Source organism: Salvelinus namaycush, chromosome 35, assembly GCF_016432855.1.
Source record: "Salvelinus namaycush isolate Seneca chromosome 35, SaNama_1.0, whole genome shotgun sequence".
NCBI lineage: Eukaryota > Metazoa > Chordata > Actinopteri > Salmoniformes > Salmonidae > Salvelinus > Salvelinus namaycush.
In genome coordinates, this window is record NC_052341.1 from 15,884,658 (window position 1) to 15,902,980 (window position 18,323).

General features: G+C 41.5%; 2 protein-coding genes across 3 annotated transcripts; one reads left to right on the top strand and one right to left on the bottom strand.

Annotated features, from left to right (window-relative positions):
• Window positions 1–7,456: 7,456 nt before the first annotated feature.
• Window positions 7,457–12,314, bottom strand: lsm12b (LSM12 homolog b). Its single transcript, XM_038975050.1, has 5 exons — window positions 12,145–12,314; window positions 9,623–9,756; window positions 8,909–9,018; window positions 8,245–8,371; window positions 7,457–8,081 (listed from the first exon to the last, which is right to left on the bottom strand). The coding sequence occupies exons 1-5, from the start codon at window positions 12,269–12,271 to the stop codon at window positions 7,989–7,991; spliced, it is 591 nt and encodes a 196-aa protein (XP_038830978.1). The 5' UTR covers window positions 12,272–12,314; the 3' UTR covers window positions 7,457–7,988.
• Window positions 12,315–12,565: 251 nt separating this feature from the next.
• On the top strand, window positions 12,566–18,323 carry g6pc3 (glucose-6-phosphatase catalytic subunit 3). 2 transcript variants are annotated; one of them, XM_038975049.1, is made up of 7 exons: window positions 12,566–12,972; window positions 13,364–13,470; window positions 13,666–13,756; window positions 13,924–14,042; window positions 14,260–14,401; window positions 14,544–14,674; window positions 18,069–18,323. In XM_038975049.1, exons 1-7 carry the CDS (start codon window positions 12,755–12,757, stop codon window positions 18,188–18,190), a joined length of 930 nt encoding a protein of 309 aa, XP_038830977.1. In that variant the 5' UTR covers window positions 12,566–12,754; the 3' UTR covers window positions 18,191–18,323. The 2 variants fall into 2 exon arrangements, with proteins under 2 accessions (XP_038830977.1, XP_038830976.1); XM_038975048.1 differs by lacking the exon at window positions 18,069–18,323 and having other exon boundaries at window positions 12,573–12,972; window positions 14,544–15,179.

The following is an 18,323-nucleotide window of genomic DNA, read 5'->3' on the forward strand; positions in this document are numbered from 1 at the left end:
TGTATGCTCTAGTCGGCTGGCCCTCACTACATATTCGTCGCCAGACCCACTGGCTCCAGGTCATCTACAAGAGTATGCTAGGTAAAGCTCCGCCTTATCTCAGCTCACTGGTCACGAGATAACACCCACCTGTAGCACGCGCTCCAGCAGGTATATCTCACTGGTCATCCCCAAAGCCAACACCTCCTTTGGCCGCCTTTCCTTCCAGTTCTCTGCTGCCAGTGACTGGAACGAATTGCAAAAATTGCTGAAGCTGGAGACTTACATTTCCCTCACTAACTTTAAACATCAGCTATCTGAGCAGCTAACCGATCGCTGCAGTTGTACATATTCCATCTGTGAATTGCCCATCCGATCTACCTACCTCATCCCTATATTGTTTTTATTTACTTTGCTGCTCTTTTGCACACCAGTATCACTACTTACACACCATCATCTGCTCATCTATCACTCCAGTGTTAATCTGCTAAATTGTCATTACTTTGCTACTATGGCCTATTTATTGCCTTACCACCTCATGCCATTTGCACACACTGTATATAGACTCTTTTTTTCTATTGTGTTATTGACTGTACGCTTGTTTATTCCATGTGTAACTCTATGTTGTTTCTGTCGCACTGCTTTGCTTTATCTTGGCCAGGTCGCAGTTGTAAATGAGAACTTGTTCTCAACTAGCTTACCTGGTTAAATAAAGGCAAAATTAAAAGAAATATAAAAAATGGCTCTATTGATCAAGGCCAACCATATCTACTTGCTGTTAGCGTGATGTGATCGTGCAATCAGCAAAACACAATAATTGCTCTAAAATATGACACCATTCATTTTTAGATCAGACAGCAGGCTCAATCAAATAGCCAATTGGTTGAACTCTCCCAGGGCGAAAATAAAAAAATACAGCTATAGTGCAGAATTATGTCTGAAACACCCTCTCATCACTCATAATTATGTCTGAAACACCCTCTCATCACTCATAATTATGTAGGGAGACTAGAAAAACACTCCAAAGTGTCTAGCGGTGAAGTTTCCCTTTAAATCATTTATTTTATTATTTTGTTTTAGCTGGATAAGGTCATTTGAAGCTCAGTTGGTAGAGCTTGGTGCTTGTAACGCCAGGATAGTGGGTTCGATTCCTGAGATCACCCATACGTAAAATGTATGCACACATGATTAAGTCTTGGATAAAAGCGTCTGCTAAATGGCATATATTATAAGAGATTTTACTAAATGGCCAAAATATACACATAACACGTTTTAATACCGCTAGACTTTGCTGCCTGGTCAGAAAACCCTCTTTCGGGACAGGGACCTGGTTCCCCTGCAGGTTATATATTTTTTCAATATTTAATTTTTTATTGTTTCAGGACAACACAATAATCAAATTGCACATATTCTGAACTGAAGACAAACAAGATGACATGAAATATCAACCTGGAGGTTGAGGTGGCAGATAGGTCCCTCAGGGCCCCGAGCGCCATCATCCAGGAGGTGGTTGTGGCTGAGGTGCAGTTTCCTGAGGTTTTCAAACTTCTCCATGCCCAGAACGTCCAGCTGTTTTGGTCTACGCAGAGCTCCAGAAGAGAGGACAGGCTGTGGGAGAAGTCAGGCAGGAGCCACTGAAGCTGGTTGTAGCTCAGGTCCAACCTCTCCAGGAAAGAAAGGGATGATAGGGCCTGGAAAATAAAGATTTTCTTAATGATATGCTGTATGAGAAATTATTCAACAAAAGGTAACAATATGACAAAGTGAAAATATATAAGACAAAATGTTATAAAATGGTCCAAAAAAGGTAAAGAATGACTCACGTTGGTCACACATGCCTTTTTATTTTTAAAGTAGGGGCGTGGATCCAAAAACCAGTCAGTATCTGGTGTGACCACCATTTGCCTCATACAGCGCGATATCTCCCTCGCATAGAGTTTGTCAGACTGTTGATCGTGGCCTGTGGAATATTGTCCCACTCCTCTTCAATGGCTGTGCGAAGTTGCTGGATATTGGAGAGAACTGGAACACACGTTGATCAAGAGCATTCCAAACATGCTCAATGGATGACATGTCTGGTGAGCATGCAGGCCATGGAAGAAATGGGACATTTTCAGCTTCCAGGAAGGGTGTACATATCCTTGTGATATGTGCTGTCCGGGTGGCTGGTCTCAGACGATCCCGCAGGTGAATACGCCGGATGTGGAGGTCCTGTGCTGGAGTGGTTACACGTGGTCCGCGGTTGTGAGGCTGGTTGGACGTACTGCCAAATTCTCTAGAACTACGTTGGAGGCTGCTTATGGTAGAGAAATGAACATGCAATTATTTGGCAACAGCTCTGGTGGACATTACTGCAGTCAGCATGCCAATTTCACACTCCCTCAAAACTTGAGACAGCAAATCAAATTGTATTTGTCACATGCGCCAAATACAACAGGTGTCGACCTTACCATGAAATGCTTACTTACAAGCCCTTAACCAACAATGGAGTTAAGAAAATATTTACTAAATAAACCAAAGTACATTTTTTTTAAATAAAATGTAAAAGTAACAAGAAAATGACATAACGAGGCTATATACAGGGTGTACCGGTACCGACTCAATGTGCGGGGTACAGGTTAGTCGAGGTAATTTGTAAAGTGACTATGTATAGATAATAGACAGCGAGTAGTAGCAGAGTAAAAACAAAGGGGGGGGGGGGGGGGTCAATGTAAATAGTCCGGGTGGTCATTTGATAAATTTTTCAGCAGTCTTATGGCTTGGGGATAGAAGCTGTTAAGGAGCCTTTTGGTCCTAGACTTGGCGCTCTGGTACCGATTGCCGTGCTGTAACAGATAGACTATTCTATGACAGGAGTGACTGGAGTCTTTGACCATTTTTTGGACCTTCCTCTGACACTGCCTAGTATATAGGTCCTGGATGGCAGGAAGCTTGGCCACAGTGATGTACTGGGCAGTACGCACTACCATCTGTAGCGCCTTACGGGCAGATGCCGAGCAGTTGCCATACCAGGCGGGGATGCAACCGGACAGGATGCTCTCGATGGTGCAGCTGTACAACTTTGAGGATCTGGGGTCCCATGCCAAATCCTTTGTCTCCTGAGGGGTAAAAGGTGTTGTCGTGCCCTCTTCACAACTGTCTTGGTGTGTTTGGACCATGATAGTTTGTTGGTGATGTGGACACAAAGGAACTTGAAACTCTTGACCATTCCACTTCAGCCCCGTCGATTAATGGGGGCCTGTTCGGCCCTCCTTTTCCTATAGTCCACGTTCAGTGCCTTTGTCTTGATCATGTTGAGGGAGAGGTTGTTGTCCTGGCACCACACTGCCAGGTCTCTGGCCTCCTCCCTATAGGCTGTCTCATCATTGTTTCGTCAGCAAACTTAATGATGGTGTTGGAGTCATGCTTGGCCACACAGTTGTGGGTGAACAGGGAATACAGGAGGGGGACTAAGCACGTACCCCTGAGGGGCCCCAGTGCTGAGGATCAGCGTGGCAGATGTTGTTGCCTACCCTTACCACCTGGGGGCAGCCCGTCAGGGAACCCAGGTTCCAGTTGCAGAGGGGGGTGTTTAGTCCCAGGGTCCTTAGCTTAGTGATGAGCTTTATGGGCACTATGGTGTTCAACGCTGAGCTGTAGTGAATGAACAGCATTCTAACATAGGTGGTCCTTTTGTCCAGGTGGGAAAGGGCAGTGTGGAGTCCGACTGAGATTGCGTCATTTGTGGATCTGTTGGGGCGGTGTGCGAATTGGAGTAGGTCTAGGGTTTCTGGGATAATGGTGTTGATGTGAGCCATGACCAGCCTTTCAAAGCACGTGAGTGCTACGGGGCGGTAATCATTTTAGACAGGTTACCTTCACTTTGAAACATGTAGGTATTACAGACTCGGTCTGGGAGAGGTTGAAAATGTCAGTGAAGACACTTGCCATTTGGTCCGAGCATGCATTGAGTACACGTCCTGATAATCCGTCTGGCCCCACGGCTTTGTGAATGTTGACCTGTTTAAAGGTCTTGCTCACATCGGCTCCGGAGAGCGTGATCACACAGTCGTCCTGAACAGCTGTTGCTCTCATGCATGCTTTAGTTGTGCTTGCCTCGAAGGGAGCATAAAAGGCATTTAGCTCGTCTGGTAGGCTCGCGTCACTGGGCAGCTCGTTGCTGGGTTTCCCTTTGTAGTCTGTAATATTTTTCAAGCCCTATCACATCCGATGAGTGTCAGAGCCGGTGTAGTAGGATTCAATCTTAGTCCTGTATTTACGCTTTGTTTGATGGTTCGGCTGAGGGGATAGCGGGAATTCTTATAAGCGTCCGGATTAGTTAGTTTTTTCTTGAAAGCAGGAATCAGGAGGATAGAATTATGGTCAGATCTGCCAAATGGAGGGCGAGCTTTGTACACATCTCTGTGTGTGCAGTAAAGGTGGTCTAGAGTTTTTTTTCTCCTCTGGTTGCACATGTGACATGCTGGCAGAAATGAGGTCAAACAGATTTTAGTTTGCCTGCATTAAAGTCCCCGGCCACTAGGAGCGCCACTTCTGGATGAGCATTTTCTTGTTTGCTTATGACCTTATACTGCTCGTTGAGTGCAGTTTTCAGCTTGTGGTGGTAAATAGACAGCTACGAATAATATAGATGAGAACTCTCCTGGTAGATAGTGTAGTCTACAGCTTATCACAAGGTATTCTACCTCAGGCGAGCAATACCTCGAGACTTCTTTAATATTAGACATTGCGCACCAGCAGCTATTGACAAATAGATACACACCCCCGCCCCTCGTCCTACCAGACGTAGCTGCTCTGTCCTGCCGATGCACGGAGAAACCAGCCAGCTCTATATTATCCATGTCGTCTTTCAGCCACGTCTCGGTGAAACATAAGATATTACAGTTTTTAATGTCCCGTTGGTAGGATAGTCTTAGGACAGTTTTGTTTTCCAATGATTGCACCTTGGCCAATAATACGTAGGGTAGTGGTGGTTTACCTACTCGTCAGCGAATTCTTACAAGGCACCCCGCCCTCCTCACCCTTTTTTCCCAGTCTTTTCTTCATGCTGATCTGTGGCATTGTGTTGTGTGAGAAGACTACATATTTTAGGGTGGCCTTTTATTGTCCACAAGGTGCACCTGTGTAATGATCATGCTGTTTAATCAGCTTCTTGATATGCCACATCTGTCAGGCGGATGGATTATCTTGTTAAAGGAAAAATACTCACTAACAGAGATGTAAACAAATTTGTGCACAAAATGAGAGAAATAAGCTTTTTGTGGATATGGAACATTTCTGTGATCTTTTATTTCAGTTCATGAAACATGGGACCAACACTTTACATTTTACGATTATATACTTTAGCACTTAATAATGAAGCTGGTGACTGATGTGGTAAACTCTTCAATGCCATCGGATGAATCCCAGAACATATTCCAGTCCTGTTATGGTCAGATTTGCCAAATGGAGGGCAAGGGATAGCTTTGTATGCATTTCTGTGTATGGAGTAAAGGTTTTTCACCTCTAGTTGCACACGTGACATGCTGGTAGAAATTAGGTGAAACGGATTCAGTTTTCCTGCATTAAAATCACCGGCCACTGGGAGTGCAGCATCTGGAATAATTATTTTTATTACATTTTTTTTTTTTTTTTTTTTTTTTTACTTCAGTTTATTTTAGTAAATACTTTAACAGTTTTTTTTCTCCTTTTCTTACAACTGCATTGTTGATTAAGGGCTTGTAAGTAAGCATTTCACTGTTGTATTCGGCACGTGACAAATACAATTTGATTTGAGTCTGCAGATCATTCTGTGAGGTCAGGAGGATGCGAAGCGACCAGAACCCAGTGAAGGAGTCACTCTAGCTCAGTCAGCTTTTTATTACTCAGGTCCAGCAGCCACACCGTGAGGGATGTGGGTGAAGGCACGAAACTTAGTCCACCAGGTATGAGGCTTCGTAGCACAGGAATTAGTGGGGACATCTTGAAAATGAAGTCTAAAAGGGACTCTGATGTCCCAACTGACATTAAGGTAAGGGTTAAGTTTAGGTATGGGTTAATGTTAGGATTAGGTTAGGGACGTCCCAAGGTTTCTGGATAGTGCTAACTATCTTGCTGGCCCCGGGCATAGTGATTATGTCACCCAGGTCTAGTATAGTAGATACACTGTGTCGTACATGTAGAGGTCTCATTTATGAATCTGGAGGATGTATCAGTCACTGTTTGCAAGTGGTATTCACAACCTGGCTCCCCCAAGATGTTGTTGGTCTAAGATACTGTTGATTCTGTTTTTCTAATGGGAAAAATACACACTCTGTAGCTGTTATGGGGAAAAAATTGTCATGTGTACAGTTCAGTTGATGCCGTTGGTGAACATTGAACATTCCTGATTAGATTGAACATCAAGCATGCAATGTCAGATATGGTCAGTTTTGGGTGGATCCCCAAAATAGGAATGTTTTCCACAATATAAAACCCATGACTTCCAGAACATTGATGAGATTACCACTTTTGTCCATAGGTAATTTGCCAACAAAAAAGTTTATATAGATTAATTAACAAGTACTTAGTCCTGTAAATCTATATCAACATTTTGCAATCAAAATATACAATATAAAGAGTTATTCTTACCTCAACAGGACTTCCTGGATAAATAAGGTACCCTAGTCCAATCGTATCTCCACCACAGTCCGTGAATCGGTCTTCTCCACTATTAGACTTCAGATTAGACCAGCAGGTACCCAGTGGAATGTAATGACATTACCTGCAGATTCTCACTTCCTACTTTACCATCACAGACACCAAAATTACCTGTAAATTAGTCCATTTGAATGACAACTTGGCCTCCCTTCACTTATTTTGTTCATCATCCGTCCGGAGTTCTCTGAAGCAGCAAGCACAGCAGCGTGTAATATTTGACTACCGGGCAGCGTGAGAGAAACAATAATCCTTTACCCATTTGAATAATTAATTGAATGTCCAGGTAATCAAGGGATTCTGTGAGGACAGTTCTCTAATCAAATCTATTCCAAAATAGAGAAAATAACCAGAGAAATTCTAATTGCAGTGTTGTCAAATTATAGCAAATGGGAATGATTGAACAATTTATGTGATAGAAAATTTTACTTATATGCCACCAATGCCACTAACATGTTTTAGTTGGTGTATAATGGGTGGCTTGCCAGGTATGACTATGCACATTGAATACAGTCATGATTAAACGGTAGCCTACTGCAGCCTTGTGAAACCAGACCGATCTCGTGATAGCTCACATCCGGTTTCACTCCACGTGAAATTAAATGTGAGCGCAGTGGTCAGTCTGGTTTCACGAGGCTAGGCCTACTGCACTATTGAGTGACCATTCTTTTGCAGAGACAATTTGTGATATTCTACAATGTTCCATATACACCAAGTCATAGCAAAAATTAAAGTCCTACCAACAGAAAATAAATTATTTGTTTCCTTTTCTCGCAAAAAGCGATTCAAATTACAGTATTAGTCAGATTTTTGTTACTTTTATTTTAGAAAATGTATTTTTAAAGTGTGGCAGTTCAAGTCACATTTTGTTTAAAATACAGAAAACAGACAATTGTAGAACATGGATACAGCAAAAAGGAAATGACAGAAAATAAAGCTAACAAGCCTTTCTGACTGCTCTATTTTCTCTTTCTGAAGAAATGAAATTGAGGAGGGTGGATGGGGAGGACAATGAATGGATGGGGGGGGGGTGGTGAGACGATGATGAAGTTAGTTAAAGGAAACTATGGTTGCTTCATGGTTTAAATTATTTATAAAGTCTAATTTAAGATTAACTCTTTTCCTCTTTATTTTTTTGTTGTCTTTTTCATAAATGGTTTGATCTTCTGGAATACCAGGGCCCCTCAGCGCTGTATCTTCCTGGTCTCTGACACCGAGGGCAAGTAATGCCAACCTTGTCCGGCAGTGGGGACACACTGCCAGCCGTGCAGCCTTCCTGTCCCCCGCCGTGTTGCCTACCCTGGCTGGCCGGACCCACGCTGCCCTGTACTGACTCAAGAAGATAAAGTGGTGTCCTTCTGTGTTTGCTGTGCTTGTGAACGTTGCACGGACTTCTGCCTTTCCACGTCTCTAAAATGTTTCTCAACCTACAGAGGAACAACAGGGGAAGAACACTTGATGCATGATCCAATTCTATATGCCATTGTATCAAAAGTTATTTGTAAGAAATAAAAGGGCAAATTACATTTAAACTGTATCATAATTCCACAACAATGACAGATGAAGTAGTAGTAGGTAGGTGATACTCACTATTTTGCGTACATGACTTAAAGCGCTTCCCTCTTTGCCTTTGCAGTTATCAGCCTGGTATGGTGGCGAAATTACAACATCGTCCATGACCAGTATGTTCTTCTCCTGCCATTTACAGTCTTTGATGCTACAGAACACATCATTAGATTAACATCTGGAAACATTTAACTGGTAAAACAGTCCTTGACCTTGAGCTGAGGAGTCAAGTCTATTTAAACAATGTGTTCTATTCTGATGTTTCTAAATAATGCATGAAATCTCAATTGTAATAATTGTATTTATTTATGGTTGACCAATCACACCGGTATAAATTCTGCATCTGCATTGCGGGGTAAAACTGAGGTGTCGGATTAGATTGTTGTTCCCGCTTCTTGCCAATTTAAACTAAGCTTAAGAGCCAAATCAGGTCAAGACCTCAAACGTCACCTGCCTAGACGTAGCCAGTATGACTGAAAAAAGGCAATTCAGTAGGCCCATTTCCATGTACAATGAGGAAAATGGATCAATAAACTATTTTTTCCCTACTACTTCAATTTTGTCCTCAAATCAACTGCCCATATTAGTTAGCCAGTAATTCTTAATCGTATCCTATTCCACCCACCGATTCTTTGCCCCTCAGGAATTAATCAAGTTCATTGAATTTTTTTTTTTAAAAGGCACTTACGTTTTGTGAATAGTCTGGAATAGCAGCTGGCCCTCCGCAGAAACCCCAGCACTGATTGCATAGGCTTGGGACAGCTTGTCCTCCTTCTCTGACCGTGCCCGATTGGCAAGCTGGGAAGAAGATGGCCGAGAGGAGAAAGTTAGGAGGGGATCTGGAGTAAAAGGCACTCAACCAACGTGCGTCGAGGTGCAATCACAAACTATAAGAGCATTTGAAGGGAATAGGCGTGAAACGCAACTCTCGCTCTCAATTGAAAACACAATTGACAACCTTGACCAGAAACATCAAATACAATTTTATTGGTCACATACACATGGTTAGCAGATGTTAATGCGAGTGTAGCGAAATGCTTGTGAGATGAGAAAGTTGACAAGGAAGATTTAACAATGACTGACACAGATGGGTGGTTATTTGAGACGGGTGACAAATGTAGCTCATGTCATCATCATAAATAAACCCACACTGGGCCAGTTAATATTTAGTTTTCCAGACAAATAGACTAATCATACGCACTTTAAGAAGACTGAAGCATAGTCTACACAAATAGACATTTAGCAGACTACAAAAACTGTTCTGTTCTACCTGATAATGAATTGCATCAACCTGGTATCCCAGGTCTAAATCAGTCCTTGATTAGTGGGGAAGAATGTAAAAAAAGCAGTGGAACTGGCTGAATTTGAGGGACCTACAGTATGACAGCAGATGAGGGCCTACCTTGCTAACATTCAGTGACGCTAGAGGAGGAAGAGTTTCAGTGCGGTCATTTATTATATCCACTTCAGAAACATAGGCTAAATTGATCAGGATGACGTCGTTGAGGTTTGGCTTCCCACTGGAGGGAGCACATTCTGGGAGGAACTCAAGTCAAGGTAAACAAATTGTAAAGGTAGTAACATGCACACAGGACAGTTGGTGTACTAGACTAGAGCATCAGTGACATTCAAAGAATCTCAAGACATGGATAAATATAGAGTTCACACTCTAGGTCTATACAAAAACACCCCATTATATCAAAGTTCCAGACTGCATACATCCATATACTGCTATAAAACTACCTGCGCAAGTATAAATTATAATGTGCAGGCGCATACAGATGTCATGACATTTTAAGTTCATTGCTTTGGGCAGAGTAGGTATGCATAAAAAATTAAATAAAACATATTTCTAGAACTAACATTCGCACTCAACTTTTTTCTTACTAGCTCTGACTGCTGATAGCTACTTTGAGGAAAAATGTACATACTGTGACTGTGGTATGTGGTTGTCTCACCTAGCCATCTTATTAAGATGAATTCACTAACTGTAAGTCGCTCTGGGTAAGATTGTCTGCTAAATGACTAAAATGTAAGTGTAAAATGAAAATTGCACAACTGAGCATTTGGAAGGAATAGGCATGTCGCTCACGTGAGAGTCATGCCTATTCCTTCCAAATGCGCTTATGATTTTTTTGGGTTGCACCTCATCTCACGTTGGTTGAGCGCCTTCTACTCCTCTACAGGTATTTGACTGAGCAAGTATGACATCACCATCAGCAGCGTTAGAATCTTTAACATTGAAATATGATGCCCTATTATCCCTATTAAAATGTAAAATAAATCAGACAACATCAACACCATAGCTCACTGTAATAGAGTGGTAGACTGAGGAAGTCTCACTTGCCAGACGTATGGCACTCCACCAGCGGCTGTAGTAAGACACTGAGGTAAGGTTGGGGCAGGCCTATCAGTCAGTGGCAGTACTGTCAGTCAGCTGAAATGACAACCAAGGGCAATGCTGCCACCTGTAGTAGCCTGGATCAACATACACAAGTTGTAGCATGGCAATGAATGGCAGCAAGCATCCCAAAGAAGGTTGAGTCATGAATGGAACAGAATAAAAGAATGCACAACATAAGGCACTAAATGCAGAGATGGTGTGTCCTTCCACAACATAGGACCTAGCTTAGTATTGAACGTCTAGGCCTAAATACTGACAATACACACATTCTCCTGAAGGTATATCTACACCTCTGGATAGCTTGTAAAAATTGCCAGGAAACATGGCAAGATGCTGGACATCCCTCATCAGCAGTGTGGACTGGTCACTTCAATCATGACATCTAAACAAAACACAGATGCTATTCTATTCAGCTCTTCATCCACAAAACATTCAATCACATACTACAACAATGGCTTTAACCAAAAGGAATGAATTGCAACTGTGGTTAAATTTTTACTTGCTTTGTTCCTGATGGGGTCTTTATGCTCTGCCACTATTTGACACCAACCGGTTCTCTCCTACTCAATTCAAATGCTCTGTGGGTGCTAAATTACAGATCCAGTCTCAGTGGACTGATATAGCTAGCAGAAAAAATATAGTTGAATGGCTAGCAATAGAAGCACGCATGTGACAACCTGTCACTGGAGCCCATGCAAGGTGGTCCCACGCCCACCCCGAGGAGTGTGGATTGAGAAGATAAATATCCATAGCTTTTTCAGCTAGCTACTTGGGCCAAGGTGTATTGAAAAACCATAATCGGCCAACATGATTAGCTTGTAAGTTAGCTAGCGTTATGCCGTTTCTGTCAGAATATGTAACGTCACTGACTTTGACAAATCAATCATGCCGTGATAGTTAGATTTGATGACTGACACTTACAAATATCAAACATAGAGACCGCGCCAAATGGTCCCGTAATATGTTGGCTATCTAAATCTAGCTAGCTAACATGCGCTACCTAGCTGCTAGTTAGCATAGAGGTGCAATGAAATTCAGTGTTGCCATTTTTTATTGATATGTATGCAATCAGTTAGGTGGTCTGTTTAAAAAAGCCTCTGCGATGATCAGTTGGCTAGCTAAGTTAACTATCTAGCAAGACTGTCACGCTAGCCAATATCAATTATACCATTTACAGTTAGTGAATCTGCCATGATGCCATGCCATACTGGATTCTGCCAAATAGTGATCCTAGTCGAGGATCAGCAGTTCTACCATGGATCACAACACATGTAAAAATAGTTAAGCACTCAGAGCAAAAAAACATCAACATTAACCAAATGTAATACAGATGCAGGAGCGTACGACTCGGACAAACCTAATGAATTGTATTACAATTTTTCATGGGGTACAAAGCTAGCTAAGCAATTCGGCTAACTACGGTACTACTAATTACGCCTGCGCGGATCACTATTTGACACATGCCCTTGCAGGCAAACAGGCCAATGATACAATGGCATCCTAAAATTGAGAAAGGATACTCAAAGTCAACATCTTGGACTGGTAGTCGAAGGCCACCACCTCTCCTTGCAGACGCTGGCCCAAGCAAGTGAGACAAGAGACATGGCTTCCGACGCTAAAATACTCCCCCGGTCCAGGAGCGGCCATCTTCTCCGCCAGGAAACCGGAGCGCTAGTCGTACGTCAAATTAGTACGTGATGTCGTCGCTTGGACGACTTCGGGGCGTGTCAAATCACGCAGTTACGTCCCATCTCACGATTGTTATTAATTCCACCGTTCTGTAGCTAGCTGGTATTTTAGCATTACATTAAGCATTTTACCAAGAATAGTATATTATAGGGTTTGCTCTCTAGAGTAAAAAAAAAAAGGAGAGGCACTCTCTTTCTGATTGGGAGGCATTGACTGATACCGATGGAACAGTTCCATGCAGTTACCATTCCAATAGTTCGATGCCTACCATCAGAACATCAACATGCACCTGCAAAGTTTGTCCCATTCCTCCCCCTGTTGTCAGGATTCAGAAATGCTTCTGCTGCAAAATATTTCCGTCCCGACTATAACGCCATTAACCAGAATATCGTCACAATATCATCTTATTTGGATCCTTGATATTGTGTATTCACTTTAATTATGGAGGCCATACACACCCAAGGTATTTGGATGGCTGAAGCACTTCAGCAAAGAACGAAGAGCCAAGACAAACTTTGGTTGATTGCCACTCACATTGGGGATCCCAAAGCTGCCTTCCTTCTCGTGTTCCCCTTGACTTACTTTCTCAACCGACGGACTGGATTTGCAGTTGTCTGGGTGGCTGCTATTTCGGAGTGGCTTAATCTAGTGTTCAAATGGTAAGAGTAACGTCTATTTGGTCCATTATGCTTTTAAACATGTTCAATTAACTTACCGGAAGTCTCGGCCCTATAGCTCTACTGTCCGATGAATGCTTGATAAACTCTAAGAAAATCAACTATTCTGATCTAAAGTCATTATTTTAAAAATCCAATGTTTCACTTACATTCTTTAACGCATAAACATTTATTTATGGTGAGCATATTACAAATACATCTCTGATATTTTATGCAACACGTTTGGATTCGTGGCATGTCCTTTTCTATTATCGGTCCGACTGTAAAACAAACGTCGGAACCTTAAAGAGTTGGAGGATGTTAGTATAAAGTCAAACATATTTTGACCTTCTGTGGTGTACATTTTGAATTTAGAATTTTAATTCCAATGCAGGATGCTCTTTGGTGAGAGGCCATTCTGGTGGATTGGAGAATCCCGTTTATTTGAGAAAAACCCTCCCAAACTCCAACAGTTTGCCTCAACTTGTGAAACAGGTCCAGGTTAGTTTGATTTAATACATTATTCCAAAAGCTTGTAATTCTCGTACATTTACAGCAACAAATCATCCAAATATTGTGCACATCATTTACTTGACCAGACAAACTGACTGTGAACTTACAACCATCGGTAATAATGTAATACCACAGTAATAGCACCCTATTTGACCAGTGGCGTTATTCCTCTCCATCTCTCAGGCAGTCCATCTGGTCATGCAATGGTAACAGCAGCAGTGTGGTGGGTGATGGCCTCATCCCTGGGTTCTCTTCTATACTCCTACACACGCAGGTCTGACCATTCGTCAAATATATTTTCCATTTTCTATTTTAAATGCAGTCATTTTTTATTGACTAAGGCAATCTATATTGCAAAATCTGTGTGAGCATGTTTGACATGGTTATTAAATAACCATTTTCATTGTCCATATTTGTTTTTACCCCCCCAATCTATTTCAGCATGTTGCTATCAGCGGTTCCGTACGTGCTGTATCTGCTGGGGTTAGTGGCAGTTGGCTTCTCTCGCATCTTCATCCTGGCACACTTCCCCCATCAGGTCATAGCTGGCTCTTTGACAGGTCAGAATCTACCTGTACTGTCTTGCCGAACTTTATTCAGGGGGATGTAATCATTTGTTTTTTGTAGTGGGAGTTATGTATGTACAATACTGTACTTGATGTGTATAACCTACTGTATCTAACTTATTCTAAGGTTAACAAAGTTTTGTTAGAATATTCTAGAATTCTAGAACATCATCTTCATTCTGAAGTGAGTGTCTCCAACTCTTTTCTTCAGGCTTCATTCTTGGGGTAGTTCTGAGCCGCCAGGTTCCAGAAGGTCGCCCTCTGGTGTTTTTTGTGAGTTCCAGCATTGGGCTACTCCTCAGTGCTTTCCTAATCCATTCAGGACTGACAAGGCTGGGCTTCGACTTGTCCTGGTGAGTCTAGTCTACCCAATGTTTTCCCATATCATAAAGAAAATAGGGAATGTGATTACGTCTATTTTAAAAGCAGCTTGCCTCATAATAGCTATAGCTCTAATTGCATTTAATATAATTTTTTACATTTTCAATTTCCAAGGTCCATTGCATTGGCTAAGAAGTGGTGCTCCCATTCAGAGTGGATTCGGCTGGACACAGCCCCGTTTTCCTCACTCACACGGGACTGTGGTGCTATCCTGGGCCTGGGGCTGGCCCAGTACTGGAAACCAGGTGGGTACACTCTCCCTTGTGCTCCACGTGCCCTGTGTCTGGCCCTCTGCTCCATGGCTCTCTACCATGTCCACCGACTGCCTCTACCAATCCAACCACAGCCCCTCTTCTACTTCCTCTTCTTTATCAAGTTTACCATCGTGCCCCAGGTGGTCATGATCTATGTACCTGGCTTTGTACACCTCCTTACACACAAAAAGAAAAATGATTAAAATGACACATTCCTCGGAAGTTCAACTCTGGACACTGAGAGAAAAGTTTCTTTAGGTACTTTTCTTTTCATACACACTCCTGTATAAATGGGGAAATTGATGGCAATATGGGTGTTGACTTCTAAGGAAGTTGTCAGACAAATGCTGAATGGCAATTTTTCTGCTGATGATTCAAGATTGTATCATGCCCATTTGCAGGATATACAGTTGAAGTTGGAAGTTTACATATACCTTAGCCAAATACATTTAAACTCAGTTTTTCACAATTCCTGACATTTAATCCTAGCACTTTATTTCACCACTTTATTTTATGAATGTGAAATGTCAGAATAATAATGACAAATAATGATTATAAATAATGATTTATTTCAGCTTTTATTTCGTTCATCACATTCCCAGTGGGTCAGACGTTTACATACACTCAATTAGTATTTGGTAGCATTGCCTTTAAATTGTTTAACTTGGGTCAAACGTTTCGGGTAGCCTGGGTAGCCTGAGTTGGGTTTTTAGGCCTCCTTGCTCACACACGCTTTTTCAGTTCTGCCCATACATTTTCTATAGGATTGAGGGGGGGGGGGGGGGGGGGGGGGGCTTTGTGATGGCCACTCCAATACCTTGACTTTGTTGTCCTTAAGCCATTTTGCCAAGCATACTTCCAAAGTTGTGGCGTCATTGTCCATTTGGAAGACCCATTTGCGACCAAGCTTTAACTTCCTGACTGATGTCTTGAGATGTTGCTTCAATATATCCACATAATTTTCATTCCTCATGATGCCATCTATTTTGTGAAGTGCACCAGTCCCTCCTACAGCAAAGCACCCCCACAACATGACGCTGCCACCCCCGTGCTTCACAGTTGGGATGGTGTTCTTCGGCTTGCAAGCCTCCCCCTTTTTTCCTCCAAACATAATGATGGTCATTATGGCCAAATGGTTCTATTTTTGTTTAATCAGACCAGAGGACATTTCTCCAAAAAGTACGATCTTTGTCCCCATGTGCAGTTGCAAACCGTAGTCTGGCTTTTTTATGGTGGTTTTGGAGCAGTGGCTTCTTCCTTGCTGAGCGGCCTTTCAGGTTATGTCGATATAGGACTCGTTTTACTGTGGATATAGATACCTTTGTACCTGTTTTCTCCAGCATCTTCACAAGGTCCTTTGCTGTTGCTCTGGGATTGATATGCACCTTTCGCACCAAAGTACATTCATCTCTGGTAGACAGAACGTGTCTCCTTCCTGAGTGGTATGACGGCTGTGTGGTCCCATGGTGTTTATACTTGCGTACTATTGTTTGTACAGATGAACGTTGTACCTTCAGGCATTTGGAAATTGCTCCCAAGGATGAACCAGACTTGTGGAGGTCTACAATATTTTTTCTGAGGTCTTGGCTGATTTCTTTTGATTTCCCCATGATGTCAAGCAAAGAGGCACTGAGTTTGAAGGTAGGCCTTGAAATACATCCACAGGTACACCTCCAAATGACTCAAATGATGTCATTTGGCCTATCAGAAGCTTCTAAAGCCATGACATCATTTTCTGGTATTTTCCAAGCTGTTTAAAGACACAGTGAACTTAATGTATGTAAACTTCTGACCAACTGGAATTGTGATACAGTGAATTATAAGTGAAATAATCTGTCTGTAAACAATTGTTGGGAAAATTACTTGTCATGCACGAAGTAGATGTCCTAACCGACTTGCCAAAACTATAGTTTTTTAACAAGACATTTGTGGAGTGGTTGAAAAACGAGTTTTAATGACTCCAACCTAAGTGTATGTAAACTTCCGACTTCAACTGTAGTCCAAATGTTTTTGGTGTTATTTTGTCTCAGCTTCTACTATGTGTCTGTTATTTCAAGCTATGTAACCAGCAGTGTAACCTTCTTCCTCCCTAGCTATGTAACCAGCAGTGTAACCTTCTCCTTCACATATGTATGCAATATCTCACTTTGCTTAGTTACAATTTGATTGACAAATGATCTGTAAGTAAAGGTAAATGGTGCCACATTCTGGTTAAACCTAATCAATTAATGACTGTTACAATCAAGTAGGCTATTGTGCTGTTCCCTCAGGCGGGAGTTGATGTTATGCTTGGCATGTAACATTAAAGAAATCAAAAATGACCTGACAATGAAAATGTAAGGATTACTGTATGCTACATAAGCAGCTATTCATATCATTCACCTGAAAGATCAAAGCAAATAAATGACATGCATGCAGGATGTTTTTCAGTTGGTAACCATTTATAAATGTTATTCTTCAATACATAGGTTTGACTGTACAGATTACAATCAGTTATCATGAGATAAAAACACACAATTTTTATTATTTTTAATTCAACTTATCACAGCGCTCTTAAAGCTCACATTTACAGACAAAAGAACTCTGCTCAGCAAGCAAATACAATAAAATAATAAAAATAGAACGCTTCAGAGTTTTGCGTTGTGTCTGGTTGGAGGGAAAGGAAAAGGATATTCAGGCATAACAGCTTCATTACTCTTATCCCAAATCACGAATGTATAACACAGGCCAGATTCAGGACACTATATGTGTTTCTGTTTGAGATCATGATTGGCGAAATAATCAAACATGCATCTGAATATTTACAACCAACTAATCTACATAAAACGTTGAAAAACAAAGTCTGTCAAAGTCCTTTTTGAAAGAATAGTACAATTCCTCTTACATACAGTAGGGTCTTAAATTTGTCCAAATGAGCTATACTGTGGGTTGGGAACCATTTGAATGGCAGACAAGACCCAAATGGAAGCTGTCCATGAAGCAGTGGCAACTGACTGAGCATTCAATCTGACTGAAGTACTTTCACACACCCATTGTTTTTATACTCTAACATGGCAAGTATAAAAATACGTTAGTCATGAATACAACCTTTACATTTTTCTCTCCAGGACTTTCCCTTGACACTGAAGTTAAGTGCTTTGTCACTGGATTTGGGGCCATTTGATTGACTTTGTCAGTCAATAGGTTACACACACACACACTATAATTGAATTGAACAGTAGCTATAAGGAAACTGCTAAATAGAAACATTTCCACTTGTGGTACGGATTTTTTTTTTTAAAAGCCATTTGTGTACGAGACCTGTCTGTCTATGAAGGGATCTGGGGTTGGGTTGAAGGGGATATACACATATTTATTCTTCATGTTGTCATTCATTACTTTGCAGATCAGAGTTCCTATGACGATGAATCATCAGTAATAATCCATTATCACTGGTCAGAAGAAGTTCCACCTGACCTGACCTCCATTCATCCAAATTCAGTAACAATCACAACTAAAATAAAGTAATTAAAATACATAAAGTGCACCCTTAGTTAAGAACTTTACAGGCATTTAGTGCAGACATTTATGAATGAAAACTCAGTAAAAAAAAATAAAGAAAATATGATGCAGATACAAAAGAAAAATGTCTTTTAACAGT